The following is an 18,139-nucleotide window of genomic DNA, read 5'->3' as shown; positions in this document are numbered from 1 at the left end:
TGAATTTCTGTTCTAACATTGGAATGGAGAGACAATTAACAGTGGCATACTCCCCTCAGCAAAATGGAGTTGCTGAGAGAAGAAATAGAACTATTTGTGAAATGGCCAGATCAATGATGGCTGAGAAGAACATTCCTGTGGATTTTTGGGCTGAAGCAGTTGGAACTGCAATATACTTGCAGAATAGGTGTCCTACAATCTCAGTGAAGGGTAAAACACCATTTGAAGCTTTCACAGGAAGAAAACCAGGTGTAAAACATTTGAGAGTGTTTGGAAGTATTTGTTACAGCCACATTTCATCAAACCTGAGACAGAAATTTGATGATAAAGCAAGCAAGGGAATATTTATGGGGTATGGCAGCTGTGAGAAAGGTTACAGGATCTATAATCTTCAAACTAAGAAGATCATACTCTCAAGAAGTGTTATATTTGATGAGAGCAAATCATGGGATTGGGAAAGCAAGCAAGAAGAAACTGTTTTCATGCCACTCAGTTTTGAAAATGGAAATCCTGAGATAACTGAACCAGAAGGGCTCATTCATGAAACTCAAAGCTGTGACTCTCCAAATCTCACTCAATTAGTGTCTTGTGATGAACATGTCACTGGAAGTAACAATGGCAGTAACAGTCAAGGATCAACACCAAGTAATACACCTGTAAAGCTGAGAAGCTTGGAGGACATTTATGCAAGATGTCATATGACTATTATTGAGCCTGAAACCTATCATGAAGCTATTGAAGACAATGCATGGAAGGAAGCAATGAATGCTGAGATTGAAACCATTGAGAAAAATGGAACTTGGGAGTTGGTGGAAAGACCTGCAGATAAGCCTGTCATAGGAGTTAAATGGGTGTTCAAAACCAAACTGAATCTAGATGGATCAGTTCAAAAACACAAGGCTAGGCTTGTGGCAAAAGGGTATGCTCAGAAACCTAGTATTGACTATAATGAAACCTTTGCCCCAGTGGCAAGGTTAGATACAATTCGAACTTTAATTGCACTTGCAGCACAGAAGGGCTGGAAGTTGTTCCAATTAGATGTTAAATCAGCCTTCTTGAATGGAGTACTTGAGGAGGAGGTTTACACTGAGCAACCAGAGCGTTTTGAAGTCAAAAATATAAGTCACAAGGTCTATAAGTTAAAGAAGGCTCTCTATGGTTTAAAGCAGGCTCCTAGAGCCTGGTACAGTGAGATTGACACTGATCTCACAAGCTGCAATTTCAAAAGAAGCATCAGTGAGGCTACCCTATATACTAGAACTGATGATGAAGGAAACATGATCATAGTCTCTATATATGTTGATGATATAGTATACACTGGAGGTAGCAATACATTGCTCAATGAGTTTAAAAGAGACATGATGCAGAAATATGAGATGACTGACTTAGGACTCTTACATCACTTCTTGGGAATGAGAGTTCTACAAACTGAAAGAGGGGTCTTTATTCATCAAAGCAAGTATGCAAAGTCCTTACTTGCAAAGTTTGGCCTGGAGGATTGTAAGTCTGTGACAATTCCCCTACCCACTAGTGAGAAACTGAAGAAAATTGATGGAAGTGAACTGACTGATGAAGGTTTATTTAGGCAGATTGTTGGCAGTTTGTTATATTTAACTACAACCAGGCCTGATATAATGTATACTGCCAGTTTGATATCAAGATTCATGCATGGTCCCACGAAAAAACACATGGGAATAGCTAAAAGAGTTCTCAGATACATTCAAGGCACTCTCAGCTATGGTATTGAATTCACAAGGGACAATGAGGCTGTTTTGATTGGATTTTGTGACTCAGATTGGGCTGGAAGTGAAGATGACAGTAGAAGCACATCTGGATATGCATTTAGCTTTGGAAGTGGTGTTTTTTCATGGGCCTCAGTCAAGCAAAACACAGTTGCATTGTCAACTGCAGAAGCTGAATATGTCTCAGCAGCTGGAGCAACAGCTCAAGCCATCTGGTTAAGATTTGTGTTGGATGATTTTGGTGAATTGCAATCTGATGCAACAGCATTGTTTTGTGACAACATGTCAGCAATATCAATGGTCAAAAATCCGGTCTTTCATCAGAGAACCAGACACATAAACAGGAAATATTATTTTATTCAAGAAGCATTGCAGCAAGGATCCATTGATGTGAAGTATTGCAGAAGTGAAGAGCAATTGGCAGACATATTTGCCAAAGCCTTGCCCAAAGATCGATTCAATTATCTGAGGATGAAGTTAGGAGTAAAGCCAGTAAGAAGCTTAGGAGAGGCTGTTGAGAATTAAGCTGCCTACTAGCATTAAGATCAATCTGTAGATGTTAATCCTGCAGTTCAAATCGAGAGGAAGCTGAGAATCAAGAGATGAACAACTTGCCAATTTTAGAAAGGAGCCGTTGAGTTTGAATTGCAACGGCTAGTTTCATTTTCCATTGTTAGAAAGTTCACAGCTGGTATTTTTGTTTTATTTAGTCGTACTATGCATTCTCATCCCCGTCCAGATGGATGGATGATATCCTCCAGAGCCCTTAGTGGCCGGAGAAGAGTACTAGATCCCTAAAATGTAGGATTAGGTTTTTGACCAAGTTGAGGGGCATATAGCCTTTGTAATTTCATTTTCTCAAATATATGAAATATACAGACTCTTCCTCTCATTCTTATTCTCTCTCGAAAAACACAGATTTATTGAAACAATAGTAAAAAGTTTCAATCTTTTCTAAGATTATTAAATCTATCAGCATGCCTGGTACCATTTCAAACATCAAATGGCGAAGAGTGGTCTTCAAAATCAGTAGTGCTGCTCTTGCTGGCATTGCTCCAAACAACATCGACTCGATGGTTTCTATTCTATATATGCAAACCCATTTGATTTATCTCATTCAAATGCTGATCATCTTAGCTTGTGATTAGTCAGTCTCTGTGCCAATCTGTTTACTTCTCGAGAGCAAGTTTCATAGCGTGGGTTGATGATTGGGTAGCTGGCAATGCTGTTTGCGAAAGAAGTTGCATTGGCCTGTCGCAATGGCGTGGAGGTATGCATTGGTATCTGTATGATCGTTTGTTGTCTGCAGTGTTATGTTTTTTTCCTTTCCTTTTGAGTTTGATCTGCAACATTTGTTTTGTTTCTTGCTCGGTGTAAAAGGTGGCAATTCTTGTTGGTGGTCGCAACTTCTTTTGTGGAGATGCATGGGTGACGGCAACCGAGTTGGATAGAATCATAGAAGTACTGCATACCAGATTAGGTAAATACCATTGCTACTTTTGCATTTTAACTTCATTTCGCCTTTTCCTTTGGATTTGTGGTATCTGGAATAGGCTACATAGAACTACTGCATACACCAACTGGGTAAATATGCCTTAAATTACTGACATGATCTAGTGGATGCATGTCCAATGTAGCTTGTGTCCCATTTGATCTGATCTGATCTGGTCTGCTTCGTTTTTTTCTTTTTCATAAAGCACTAGAGTAAAATTTGGATCATAATATAGAGCGCCCGAGAATGTTATATCATAATGACCAGTTTTTGTTTTATTATCTCATCTGTCTCGTGTGAAGATTATGCATGTTCCACTAGAAGTTGAAGATACAATTTTCGTTTCTACTTCTTCAGTTGAAATAGCGTTTATGCTGGAGGGATGTTACAGAAATGGTGTAATTATAGAAGCTTGGGTCTATGTCCTATCTCCACTCTTTGATAGTTATGCTAATTATAAATTGCTAGATATATATGGTACTCAAAAGATGATTGTGATGTGTAATGATGGCCACTGTAATGGATTCCGTATTGCTCCAGTCAGCACTGGAGAAGATGGGAGTCCAGACTCGTGTTCAAGCTGCATTTTCGATGCATGAGATTGCTGAACCGTACAGTAGGCAACGGGCCATCAGGCATCTTAAAAAAGGCAGCGTTGCAATTTTTGCTGGAATTGGTGCTAGCACTGGAAATCATCTCTTTACCACTGACACGGCTGCAGCACTTCGAGCTTTGGAGAGTATAGCTCTTCGATCATTCACACTTCATGTTCAACATATTGCATTCTTAAAATCACACAGAACTATTCTACTTCTGCTCAAACACCTGCACACATGTTACACGTATAAATGCATGCTTCCCACCCACATGTTTTGGACTTTATGCAAAATTTTGTGATTCTCGTAAGTTCTCAGTTAATGCAGAGGCAGTACTCAAGGGTACCAATGCAGATGGTGTCTATGACTGCAACTCTCAAGACAATAATTTTACATTTGATCACATCTCTATGAGGGAGTTGGTCACAAGAGGCGCCACCTCCATAGACACGATGGCACTGACCTTCTGCGAAGAAAACGGGATTCCGGGTAAGTGTATTTTGATTTTCTTGCAATTCTGTTAAGTTGAACAATAGTGAGACAATTGAGTCGTCATCAAGCTTGTACTCAGAAGCTGTGTGAACTCCGATCAAATGAATTGGATGGTGTCTTTTATTATGTACATGGGTGTTGAACTTCATAGTAATCAATTTACAATTTTATGTGCAGTTGTGGTCTTTAATCTGTTAGAGCCTGGAAATATATCGAAAGCACTGTGCGGAGAACAAGTTGGTACCCTGATAGATCAAACTGGAAGGATTAGCTAATATTTTAGAACTCTGAGTTGTTGTATGACTAGGTCTAATTTCCTCAGATTACTAGGTCTAATATTTAGAAAAATTATTGGCTTCTAAACCTCCGTTAGCTGAGACTTGGCTGCATATCCTCGGCATATATCATTTGCCACCGTAGTACAAGAAGGTAGAGTACAAATTATAACTATCCTGTCTAAGTTATGCATGTTACTTGGAGGATGATTGTTGATGCAGATGACTGACATTTTTCCTGGTCAGTTTGTATTAATAGTGGTGTGAATAGAAAAATATGGTTCCGAGTTACTACAGACTGAAATTGTCGTTGCATATCTATCTAAAATCGTATTGAATCTTTTGAATGCATCTCGGACCTTCCTGCATTGCTTTATATTGCTAAATGATCAGTTTCTATCAACTTTTGAATGCATGAAGATGTTAATTGTGAGATTATTTGTTCACTTGTAGAGTTAAATTTGAGTAATACATGTTGAAATGGTACCAGGCCATGGTCGATTTTGTTTTAAAAAAGGTTTTAACTTTTAGAGAAAAAACTGGGATTTAAAGATGAAATGAAATGTAGGGAGGCGAGGGAGAGTGAAGCAGATTTCTCTTTGCATATTTCTTTTAACAAGAAAAAACCCTAGCATATAGAGGCTTGGATAGGTTTGATTTCAGAAACCAATCTCAGCCCTCTAGTGCATCAGGCGCTGGGATCCTTCCACTTGGAACGGATCCAGCAACACAGTACAATAGAGATAAGAATAAAACACAGCTGTTCATCTTTCCTAAAATAGAGGGCTAAACTAGTTGTTACAAAATTTAAGCCTAACGGCTACTACTAAACAAGGAAAGTCTCTTCATCTTCTTCTTCATTTGCAGGATTCAAACATTTGCAGGTTAAACTCAAATTAGTGAGAAGCTTAATTCTCAACAGCCTCTCCTAAGCTGCTCACTGATTTCACTCCAAGTTTGAGTCTTAAGTAGTTGAATCTCTCTCTAGGCACTGCCTTTGTAAAAATGTATGCAAGTTGTTCCTCACTTCTGCAGAACTTCACATTAATCTGCCCTTCTTGTAGTGCTTCCCTTATAAAGTGGAACTTCCTGTTTATGTGTCTAGTTTTCTGGTGAAAGACAAGATTTTTCACCATGGAGATTGCATACATGTTGTCACAGAATAAGGGTGTTGCATCAACTTGCATTTCCCCAAAATCATCGAGCACAAATATTAGCCAAATAGCCTGGGTCGTGGCTTCTGCTGCTGAGACATACTTGGCCTCTGCAGTTGATAAAGCAATTGTGTTTTGCTTCACAGAAGCCCAAGAGAAAACCTCACTACCAAAGCTGAATGCATATCCTGAGGTGCTCGTGCAATCATCCTCACTCCCTGCCCAGTCTGCATCATAAAACCCTACAAGAATTGCATCTTTATCTTTTGTATACTCAATTCCATAGCTCAGTGTGCCTTGCACATATCTCAGAACCCTCCTTGCAACTCCAAAATGTTTCTTTGTAGGACTATTCATGAACCTTGACAACAAACTAGGAGCATACATCAAATCTGGTCTAGTTGCTGTCAAATACAGAAGGCTGCCCACAATTTTCCTGTATATGCTTTCATCTGCCAATTCACTTCCATCTACCTTCTTGAGTTTTTCACCAGTTGGTAGAGGAATAGAGACAGGTTTACAATCTTCAAGGCCAAACTTCACAAGTAATGATTTTGCATACTTGCATAGATGAATAAATACACTATTTTCAGTTTGTAAGATTCCCATTCCTAAGAAATGATGAAGTAAACCTAAATCAGACATCTCATACTTCTGCATCATCTCCATTTTGAACTCACTGAGTAGTGTTTTGCTGCTTCCAATATACACAATGTCATCAACATATATTGAGACAATAAGTATACCACCTTCTTCATCAGACTTGATGTACAAAGTAGCTTCACTTGTGCTCCTGATGAACTTGCAACTGGTGAGATATGCATCAATCTCATTATACCAGGCTCTAGGTACCTGTTTTAAACCATACAAGGTCTTCTTCAATTTGTAGACCTTATGGCAAGCATTTTTAACTTCAAAACCTTCAGGTTGTTCAATGTATACCTCTTCTTCAAGTATGCCATTTAAAAACGCAGATTTCACATCTAGTTGGAATAATTTCCACCCATTTTGGGCAGCTAAAGCAATAAGAGTTCGAATTGTATCCAACCTTGCCACTGGTGCAAAGGTCTCATTGTAATCAATTCAGGGCTTTTGTGCATACCCTTTTGCCACCAGTCTAGCCTTGTGCTTCTGAATTGTTCCATCTAGATTTAATTTAGTTTTGAACACCCATCTCACCCCAATAACAGGTTTATCCATGGGTCTATCAACTAGCTGCCAAGTGTCATTCTTTTCAATCGTATCGATTTCTGCATTCATAGCTTCTTGCCATGCTTGATCTTGTGCTGCTTCTTGATAATTTTCTGGTTCAACAAAACTCATGTGACATCTAGCATATATCTCTTTTAGACTCCTTAGTTTACAGGTGTTGAACTAGGAGATGAGTTTTGATTCAGTGATTCACTTCTGCTAGTTGATGCACTGCTAGAACTCGAACTTGGTTGAGAACTCTGAGCAGTTTCAACCTGAGTCTCATTTGGACTTTCCTGCACATCACCATCATACACTTGATTCTAAAAAACAAGAGGTATTGCAGGTGTTTCAACTTGCTTGTATTCCCAATTCTAACACTGATCCTCATTGAATACAACACTTCTGGAAATGATGATTTTCTTTGACTGCAGGTCATAAACTCTATACCCTTTTTCACAGCTTCCATACCCCATAAAAATATCTTTGCTAGCCTTTTCATCAAACTTTTTTTCTTAGCTGTGAAGGTATGTGTGTATAGCATATGCATCCAAACATTCTGAAATGTTTTATACCAGGTGTTCTACCTGTGAAAGCTTCAAATGGAGTCTTGTCCTTCATTGAGATTGTAGGACATCTATTCTGCAAGTATACTGCAGTTCCAACTGCTTCAGCCCAAAAAACCACATGAATGTTCTTCTCAACCATCATTGACCTTGCCATTTCACCAATGGTTCTATTTCTTCTCTCAGCAACTCTATTTTGCTGAGGGGAGTATGCAACTGTTAATTGCCTTTCCATTCCAGTGTTAGAACAGAAATTTAGGAATTCATGAGAGGTATATTCACCTCCTCTGTCACTTTTTAGCTTCTTAAGCTTGAAACCACTTTGTAGCTCCACAAATGCTTTAAATTTTTTAAACACATTGAAAACATCAGATTTGTTTATGAGGAAATACACCCAACACATCCTTGAGAAATCATCAATGAATGTGATGAAATACCTGTTGCCACCAGTGGAATCATTCTGCATTGGTCCACTGACATCAGTATGCACCAGTTCTAGTGGATGGCTTGCTCTCCATACTTTTTCTTTATCAAATGGTTCTCTGTGCATCTTCCCAAAAACACAACTCTCACAGATTTCCTTCATCTCAGATAGTTTGGGTAGACCAAGTACTATTCCTTCTCTCTGCATCCTTTCAGATTGCTAAAGCTCAAATGACCAAATCTTTTATGCCAGATCCATGACTCTTCTCCGATTGAGGCTTTTCTAGCTACTGGATTTATAGATTCTAGGGACAATGGAAAGCATCTATTCCCTGCCATAACTACCATGGCTACCACATTCTCAAGGTTGCTGTCATTAAAGATTACAGCTATGTTACCACCAAACAGAACATAATAGCCATGCTCCATCATTTGACCAACACTCAACAGATTTTCATCTAGTCTTGGAACCAACAGAACTTCATTGATATATCTCTTCCCATGCTTTGTATTCACTATCAGTGTTCCCTTGCCTGTTGCTTGAACCAAGTCACCAGTCCCTATTTTAACTTTACAAGTAATTGATCTGTCAAGATTCAACAGTAGAGATTCTTAAGAGGTCATGTGGTTGTTGCAAGCACTATCCATAAACCACACAGATCTATCCTGAGCTATTGATGTAGAGTGACAAGCATAGAACATTGTACCAGTGGTCAAATCTTCTCCTTTGCATAGTTAGCAACCTGTTTGTTATTGTCACAACTCTTTGCAATGTGGCCAAATTTGCTACACTTGCCACATTTAGGTTTTCCCTTATACCTACAAATGCCAAAATGATATTTATCACAAGTTTGACACTGTGGCTTCATGGCACCTTGACTGCTGCTTCTTTGTCTGCTTTTGAAAGTGTTTTTGTTGCCCCAATTTCCACCATTTTGGTTGTTCCAACTGGAGTTACCATTACCATTCCAATTGCTGCTTTGTGATCAATTTCTCGCTTTCTTGTTCTGTTGGCATTTATGGTTCTGTTTACTCTGTGCACCTTTATAATTTCCACTAGTGCTGCCATGAATACTACCTCCAATTTTTAGGCTACTAAATGTCCTCTCAGTACTAGTAACTTTGTCCCTCTCATCATGTAAGTCCTCCCTTTTGTCATAGACTTTAACCGAGGCTAAGACTTCCTCAACCCTTATAACATCCAGATCTCTAGTCTCCTCTATTATAGACACTATGGACTTGTATCTTCTACTTAGACTCATTAATAGCTTTTGCACAATCCTTTTCTCAGGCACATCCTTACCTAGTGATTTCAGATTATTCACTATCTCAAAGAACCTAGCCAAGTAGTCATTTAAGGCTTCACTATCATGCATTCTCAGATATTCAAACTCAGCTCTAATGGCTTGCAGTTTAACAACTCTTACCTTTTTGTCTCCTTTGAACTCTCTTCTCAGAATTTCCCAAGCTCCTTTAGCAGTCTTCTCATTTCTGATGCGAGGGAAGAGCTCATCTATTATAGTTCCCTGAATGAAACTCAACGCCTTGGCGTTTTTGATTTTGTCTTCTCTAGAGATGGTGGGTGTTTCCATTGGAACTTGCTTAGCCTCACTTTCTTCATCTCCAGAGCCTTCTTCCTTCTCGGGAATTTCCTGCGGTTGTACTTTGAGTTCTACCACATCCCATAGATCATGTGCTATGAGGATAGTTTCAATTTTGACAGCCCAAAAATCGTAGTTTGCACCATCAAACTGTGGAGTTCGTAAATCTCCATCGGTAGAACTTGATCCCACCATTTCTTAATGACTCTCTGTGAACCAATCAACAAAGGAACCACCTTTAAGGTTTTCTGGGTTTTCTTCGAAGCTAGATTTCACTCACAGTATCACGCTCTTCTTCGGAATCAAACCTAGAGCTCTGATACCATGTTAAAATGGTACTAGGCCATGGTCGATTTTGTTTTAAAAAAGGTTTTAACTTTTAGAGAAAAAACTGGGATTCAAAGATGAAACGAAATGCAAGGAGGCGAGGGAGAGTGAAGCAGATTTCTCTTTGCATATTTCTTTTAACAAGAAAAAACCCTAGCATATAGAGGCTTGGATAGGTCTGATTTCAGAAACCAATCTCAGCCCTCTAATGCATCAGGCGCTGGGATCCTTCCACTTGGAATGGATCCAGCAACACAGTACAATAGAGATGAGAATAAAACACAGCTGTTCATCTGTCCTAAAACAAAGGGCTAAACTAGCCATTACAAAATTTAAGCCTAACGGCTACTACTAAACAAGGAAAGTCTCTTCATCTTCTTCTTCATCTGCAGGATTCAAACATCTGCAGGTTAAACTCAAATTAGTGAGAAGCTTAATTCTCAACAATACATTTGATCGAACATTCATGTCCCCAAGCACAGATGCATGTCTACAGATCCCGACTTTAGGGTTATGTGGTGCAAATTAGGGCAGGTTAGGCTTCCACTCTGAGGATTTAAAGTGATTTGAAGATAACCATCACAAATAATTCCTTTCAACAAGTAGATTTACATAATAGCAAACTAAATGTTAATCTTGGTGGCAAGAGAAGCTATCTCCTTACCTCTGACAATTTTAAGAATACAGGGACTTGCAGATATTACAGAGACCACAACTACACAAAAATAAGCTAAGTAGCAGCAGCGATGCGCAGCGAGATAATGCAGATGAAAACTGATACAGAAACGAGGGATGGCTTTGTCAATCAGGCCAGCCCGTCTTCAGTGGTGACGAGAGAAGGCGAAAGCGAATTGCGGGAATCATCATAGTCTTCTCCGAGTGGGGATCTCTCGACTCGGATGTCCTCAATCATCTTAGCTACTTCGGACATTGTAGGCCTCTTCTCAGGCTGAGGCACCACACAAGCCAATCCCACATGGAGCATTGCAACAAGCTCCTCCTCAATGTTCTTGTACCTCAGAAGTTCTTGATCAAACACCTCCCCAGTCCACTCCTCCTTCACCACAGACCTCACCCATTTTGGAAGGTCCACCGCGTCCTCCTCCTCTTCCACACGGGGATGGGCGGGAGAAGGGTACTGGGATGGAGCTCTCCCCGTTAGAACCTCCAGAAGCAAGACTCCGAAGCTGTACACGTCCGCCTTCTGAGATAGCCTCTTGACCTCCGCCTGCTCAGGAGCTCGGTATCCTCCCAATCTTGCAATGGCGTGAACCGGGTTGAGAAGCAGAGAGAGGCCGAAGTCGGAAATGCAAGCGACGCCATTCTTGTCAAGAAGGACATTGGAAGACTTGACATTGCCATGCGGTACTTTAGCAGAGCTGTATTCCGCATGAATCCTGGCAAGGCCACGAGCCGCACCCAACACCAAGCTGATCCTTGTAGTCCAATCCAATGGAATTCTACCCGGACCCCGATTCCCTTAATTACATCCAAAGAAATCATCAAAAATCAAACAAAATGCCAGATGTGCCCTAAACTGAACACTAAACTCTATTAATGACTAAAGTGGATTATATTACAGTAAATCGTATTAGACTCAAACTGCATTATAATGAATGAAATCTTATGTACTAGTTCAATTAGTAAATGAAACTGTAAGTAGTGGTCAAATTACGGACATGTTAAAGACTTCAAACTTACGCAAGTGGCCTTTTACCATAGTGAAGATAAGGTGTTGAGCCCTTATCTGACAGTAAAAATTAAAATTCTGTCAATAGCTAATCTATAAAAAAAAAAGGACTTCAAGCTTACTTTTGTCTTCCACTCAAAACTCAAGGGGTCTTGAGTGCAAGGATACGCAAATTGAGGTAAAGGGGTGTCAAAAAAGGCTTCGGTGTAATGCTAAAATAATCATTTTTAAGTATAACAAGTGTCTTATTGTTATGTCGTCAATATCTAATTGCAATTATTGGTGTCGATGTTTAATTTTGATGGGTTGAACTGTTGAGCATTGAAGCAAACGGGCTACGGATGCAACAACATGCATGTTGATATGAAAAAGCAATAGGAATAATATATTACCATGCAGAAGTGAGTGCAAGCTTCCATTAGGGAGATAATCATAGACAAGAAGCTTCTCCTCCTTGGCATAGTAATAAGCACTCAGCCTCACCACATTGGGATGCTTCACCTTTCCAATCACATCCATGTACTGCTCAAACTCCTTCCTCTCGCACGGGTTCGCGTCCTTGAGCCGCTTCACAGCCATGGTGCTCCCGTCGTCCAGCACCGCCTTGTACACCGTCCCTAGGCTTCCTTTCCCCAACATCTCCGCCGACGCCCGCAGCAAATCCTCCAGCTCAAACTGCTTCCTCCGGTCGAAAAATACCAGCTTGCTCCTGTCCGTTGCATTTGTACCGTCACTGTCCCCGCCACCCCCGCTGTTCGCGTACACCTTCTTCTGATCGCCTCCGTAGCTGCTCCCGCTCCTTCTCTTACCGCTCTCGCTCCCGGCCATCGAACTCGAGCCGCCGCGGTCTCTCGCGCAGTAGTGGGCCACGATGAATGACACGACCACCAGCATGGCCACGCAATTCGCGATCACGATCGCAACGATTGCGCCGGGGCTCAGCCCCTTCCTCCGTTGCTTCTTGTTCGGCTCGTTTGGGCTCGTCGTCTGAGGCAATTGGCTTGGATTTGACGGCACCGTTTCGGATGAAGCCGCCGAGGGCGGATCGCGAGTGCCGGTGAATGAACAAGCCGGCAAGGGGCTCGGCCCGCACAGCCCTTCATTCCCGGAAAAGCTTTCATCGCCGAACTTCTTCAACAGACCCTCCGGCAGCCTTCCGTACAATTCGTTGTTGGTGAAATTGAGCTCCTTGAGGTCGGCAAGGGAGGCGGAGAGGTCGGGGACTTCGCCGGAGAGGGCGTTGTTCTGGAGGCGGAGCGTTAGGAGACTGGTCAGGTGGGTGAGATTGTCTGGAACGGGTCCCCGGAGGTTGTTGTCGGAGAGGTCAAGGCGGAGGAGTCGCCGGAGGAAGGAGATCTCCGACGGAATTTCGCCGGAGAGGTCGTTGCCTGCGAGGTAGAGGAGCTTGAGCTTGGTGCAGTTGACGAGAGGAGAAACGGTGCCATTGAGGCGGTTGTTGTGGAGGTCGAGGAGGCGGAGCTGGTCGAGGGAAGCGAGGGAGTCGAGTGGACCCCGGAGGTTGAGGGAAGGGAGGAAGAGAGCGACTACGCGGTCTTTATTGGTGGAGCATCGGACTCCAGCCCAGCCGGGGGTGCATGCATCGGAGCCGGTCCAGTTGGAGCGGAGGTAGCCGTGGCTGTCGGTCTGAAGGCGGAATTGGTCGAGGGCCCAGGTGTCGTTAGGTGGCGGAGATGAGAGTGAGGAGTGGGCGGAGGCCAAGAGAAGAAGTGAGAGAGTGAGGAACGCGAAAGGCTTGTTTTTCTTCATGGTTTTTTTGCTTAATTAGGCGGGAAGAGGGAGTGAAATATGACTAAAGACTAAAGAGAAGTGTCTGTTTTTAAAAAGCAAAAGAAATATGACTAAAAGACTAAAGAGAGTGAGTGAGAGTGAGACGCCCTCCTCTTTGTCTATGAATTTGAAAAGAGAGAGGGGGAGGGGGAGGGAGAGAGAGATAGGAGATTAAGTGGGGTGGGGGAAATATATGAGTAGTTTCTCTTTTTTTTTTAAATTTTTAGTTACTTTTTGTTATTTGATAATTGAAATGATATGATTAGGGAATATGGTGTCCTTTGAGAGAGAGAGAGAGAGAGAGAGAGAGAGATGGAGGAGGAGTATGATTAAAGAGAGAAGGGGCATGGTTGTATGAATGATTGCTGTTCTCCACTCCTTCCTTCCAGATGGAATGAGTAAAGGGTTTGGAGAGCAGGGTGGTGTCTCCTTTTTCACTTTTCTCTTGGCCAAGTGAAATGAGAATGGGGACCCTAAAAAGGAGCACCATGGTATGGTAAAGCAACCAAAATTATAAGGAGATAATAAATCACTTTGTATGTTTTTAGTAAATAATTTGTATGTGAGTTAAGATTGCGATCTGAAGGTCGGTAGAAAATGATATCTTATCAGAAGCAAAGCAAATATTGTTTTTTTTTTTTTTTTTAATCACAAGCAATCGAGTCTAATAACTGATTGTAAACTTTGACATACATAATTTAATAATTTGTATTGCAACAATCAAAATGCCATGAGTAGTTATGCTAATATATATAATCAGTATCGCCATTGCTGATTATGGCTACCTAGCTAGTTAATTTTGTACACAAAGAAGCAGGCAACACTGATCATTTACTACCACTTGAAACTCTTTGGGTGCCATTCAGTCATTGACAAGAGTAGCTAGCTAGGCTCACCAAACTGCTATATATTCATTTATCCATCAATCAAATTATCATATCAAACCTTTGACTGGCCTCTCTCAGACTGTATAAAAATTTTATAGTGCTACGGAACATGGAATTTTTTCGGGCATTTTAATTTTTAGGTCTTGATTTTTGTATTTTCTTTTAGTGAAACTTGATTTTTGTATTTTAAATAAAGTTTAGGGTTTAGAGTTTCAGGCAAACCCTCATAATGTGGCGAAGGGAGGATATTAGAGGAAACAGTGAGTGGAGATTCCCCAGCGGAAGGCCGGGTGAGGGGAGACCTTCACGTCCGATTCGAAGGGCAGGGATATCCTGACCCTACTATCATTATGCATTTGCAATGTTACTTGGTTTAACTCTATCCTCGGCATATAAGCTAAGAGTGCCTGGGTTGATAAGAAAAACTTTAATGGAATTGCTAATGGGGATATATACGTTTATATATACAGATATGTATGTTTCCTTCTCTTATTCTTTCTCTCATTCTCTCACTTGATAATTAAGTGGGGTGATGGTAGAATGAGAGAGGGGATATTATTGAACACAAAACATTAAACATGCATGCATGATTTATAATCATCTTGACATTGGACTACCTTTTGAGGCTTTTACATAAAGAAGAAGGTCCATATATATATACACATAATTCAGTTTTGCCTGCTGTTGCTCATTGTCTCATGGATGCATGATAGATCCTTCCTTTTTCCAGATCACCAAAGCAAAAGCTTGGTACGACTTTGAGTCTTAAGAAAGCAAAGTTGCTCTCTACCTACCAAATCCTAAATTTACCATCTTTACCAGCAAAAAAGCATCCTAAACATGATTAGATTGCTGTCCTATATATAACCATTGAACTGACCAATCAGTTTCTTTGTAACAACTGCATGCATACAATTTATTGGAGTGCGGAATGCTACAGGATACTGGATCCATCACAAAAATAGTAACGAGTTTGACATGTATAGCACTACTCTGCGACCTCAAATTTGGTAAAGAAATTTACCTAAAGAAAACTAAATAAATTTTTGTCGTTCGGAGCTTTTAGTGAAATTATTCCTCGTTATTGTCCTGAATTTATTTTCTTAAATTCTTCATTATGTAATATTTATTCCTCTCTATCATGATTAGGCATTTTCCCTGCATCTGTGCTTTCATTTAAGTAGTACCAGTATAATTGCCAAGTGCATTGTCCTAAGAAGTTTGCTAGCATGGAGTTTTGACGACACAAATGACATACCCAATAACTAATTAAGGAAACTATTTAATAACAGTTTAATTGTTCCATTAGTCCTAATTAAATTCATATATGCAAATCTTACTGCCACATATATGATTACCCAGCCTACCTCTGCATTTCCCTGTTGTCAGGAATCATCTTGAGACGTACGCAGTTGATACTGTCTCGAAAACTGAAGGACATGCTTACAGGCTACAAACTCTCTCTCTCTCTCTCTCTCTCTCTCTCTCTTCTTTTTTACTTTTTTTTGCTTCATGTTTTTGGTTTGTTTTTGTATTTAATTATGAAACATGCATAAAAGAAAGAAGAAGGCTTTGCTTCTCATGATGAAGAAATTTCATTTAAATTTACTAAGTGATCAATTACAAAATTTCGTATTTATAATAAAAATAGTTCATATATAATTTTTTTTTTAAATTATCTCTAAAAAAAATCAATTAAAATTATAATTATTTAGTCAATCAATTGTAAAAAATACATAAACAGTTTGTCATTCTTTTATTAAATTTGCACATCTATTTTTATATAGATCGATAATGAAACAATTTATATTTAATTGATTTTTTTACAAAGCTAAATTTTACAAAATAAGTCATAATATAAACCATTCCAATCTGTATAAAGTTCCACGAACCAAGCACGTCGTAGGTTTATGAGGAGCTCCACTTTATTTGGTGAGGAGCCAAGTTTATTTAAAAAAAAAAAAAAAAAAAAAAAAGGAGAGACTGAAGGCGTGATTGGCGTTCCAATTTGCCTCAGACACTTGCTGAATCAGCAAACCAAAAGCAGACAAAAGCTGTACTCAATAAGCAAAAAGCAAAAGTCAAAGGACAAAAGCTTATTAGAAAATGAGGATGAGGATCCCATATGGAGGGATCTTCACATCTGGTTGTTCCTCGTATATTATGCGGTTAATTTTTGTTAAGTACTATTTGTATTTGATTTTAAATAATAAAATTTAAATAATTTCTGACCACGATATGAACGGTTAGTATGTGAGAATATCTAAGATCTCCACCATTCCTCATCCAGAAAATGAGACAACGAGAGCAGTGGTTTTTGTATGTTTAAGAAGTTCCAGGTACAAAATAAGGCCAAAGTTAGAAGATTCAATTCTTGTATTGTTTCCTTGGAGAGCATGTGTGTTTCAACTTTCAACTTGGGCTTTGGATTTTATGTGAAAGTCAGAAGAGGCAAAATACTAATAATCTTAGCTAATCAAGAAAATATGTTTTCTCATTATTTATTTATTTATTAATAAACGATATTAGATACACTAAAAGAAAGAGGATGCTCTTAGCATTACAATGAGTTAGTAATAATGTGGTTTAAAATCGTATTTGGTGATAATCGAATCTAAGACCTCTTATGTGAAGAAAACACTAGACCGTAGTACTAAGTGGCAATATGTTTTTTATTATTCAAAAGAAAATATAATATTCAAAGAAGAAACAAAATACATGGTTTGGATTCCAAACTTTGGAATAAATATACAAGCTGTACAGAGCAGGCTTTACCAATTACCCAACTTCTTATAAGCCAACCTTACAAAACTTCCTAAAATTCCAATGCCGAATAATTTTTTATAGAACAGTGATTTTCTCATACAATTTTTAGCTTTTCACACACTTTTTTTTATTTATGTTCGTCAAATTGAATAAATCAAACGAAATCAACAGTCAGGATAAAACAAGAGTATGTAAGACGCTAGAAAGAGTGTGTCTTTATTATTTTCCTTTTTACTATCATCATTAGAATATATATATATATATATATATATATATGTGTGTGGTGTGTGTATTTTACATTAAGAAGTAAAAAGAATATTATTAAATCGTAGTATTAAATAACTTAATTGAGTGGCACTAAGCTCTTATTTAGGATTGCAAAAATATGTACTTATCAACCGTTAAAAAAAGATTATTGAGATTTATTTTTAAAATAGAAAAAAAAAATTGGTGGGGATTTGAATATCAACATTTAAATTCGATTAAACGGCTTTCTTGGAGTTGATGTGAAGAGACATTTTTTCTTATAACCAGTGCATAATTTTAATGGTGTCATTAGTCCATTAAATATTTTACATGCAACCTTATCAGTTGCATGAGTATCTCTCCACTCCTATGACCTCTATTGCACTGCTAATATATAAACAATTATGCATTTAGAGGCTGATCAGCTCAATCAGAAGTAGAATGAGAAAAATAAAAATTCTGAAAATTAAGAAGTGTCAATTTTATTCGGAGTAATTAAATGACACACCCCGAACCTGAATATCCAACGTAGACACTCGAATCGAAGAGTGTTTGTGACAGCCTGTCCTGGACTTTTCGTACCGTAGGGGTAAAATGACAGTTTTGCCCCTAGTGTGTTTGTTTTGTTGTGTGGTCATTTTGGGTTTTGGTTGACTGATTTTGGACCACACACACACCCACACTCATTTTCCTCTGCTTTCCCTGTCCCGTATCACTGTCTCTCTCTCCCTTTCCTTTCTTCCTTGTACGGACAAGGTCAAACCACTCGAAATCGTGGTAGATCAAGGAAAAAAACTATACATTTGTGCTCGTGAGGTTGTTAGGAGTTCAACCATACCCATTTCAGGTAAGGGAACCTTCGTTTTCACGTTGAACCCGAGATGTTCAAATCGGGGTACTGTT

General features: G+C 39.4%; 1 protein-coding gene across 1 annotated transcript; it reads right to left on the bottom strand.

The window, feature by feature from the left end:
* Positions 1-10,432: 10,432 nt before the first annotated feature.
* Positions 10,433-13,316, bottom strand: LOC103927661 (leucine-rich repeat receptor-like protein kinase PXC1). The gene is made up of 2 exons (XM_009336602.3): positions 11,942-13,316; positions 10,433-11,338 (listed from the first exon to the last, which is right to left on the bottom strand). Exons 1-2 carry the CDS (start codon positions 13,314-13,316, stop codon positions 10,665-10,667), a joined length of 2,049 nt encoding a protein of 682 aa, XP_009334877.2. The 3' UTR covers positions 10,433-10,664.
* Between the last annotated feature and the right edge of the window lie 4,823 nt (positions 13,317-18,139).

The sequence above is a fragment of a genome, unplaced genomic scaffold (assembly GCF_019419815.1).
Source record: "Pyrus x bretschneideri cultivar Hongxiangsu unplaced genomic scaffold, Pyrus_bretschneideri_v1 Contig45, whole genome shotgun sequence".
Classification (NCBI taxonomy): domain Eukaryota; kingdom Viridiplantae; phylum Streptophyta; class Magnoliopsida; order Rosales; family Rosaceae; genus Pyrus; species Pyrus x bretschneideri.
This window is presented reverse-complemented; position numbering and strand designations above follow the sequence as displayed.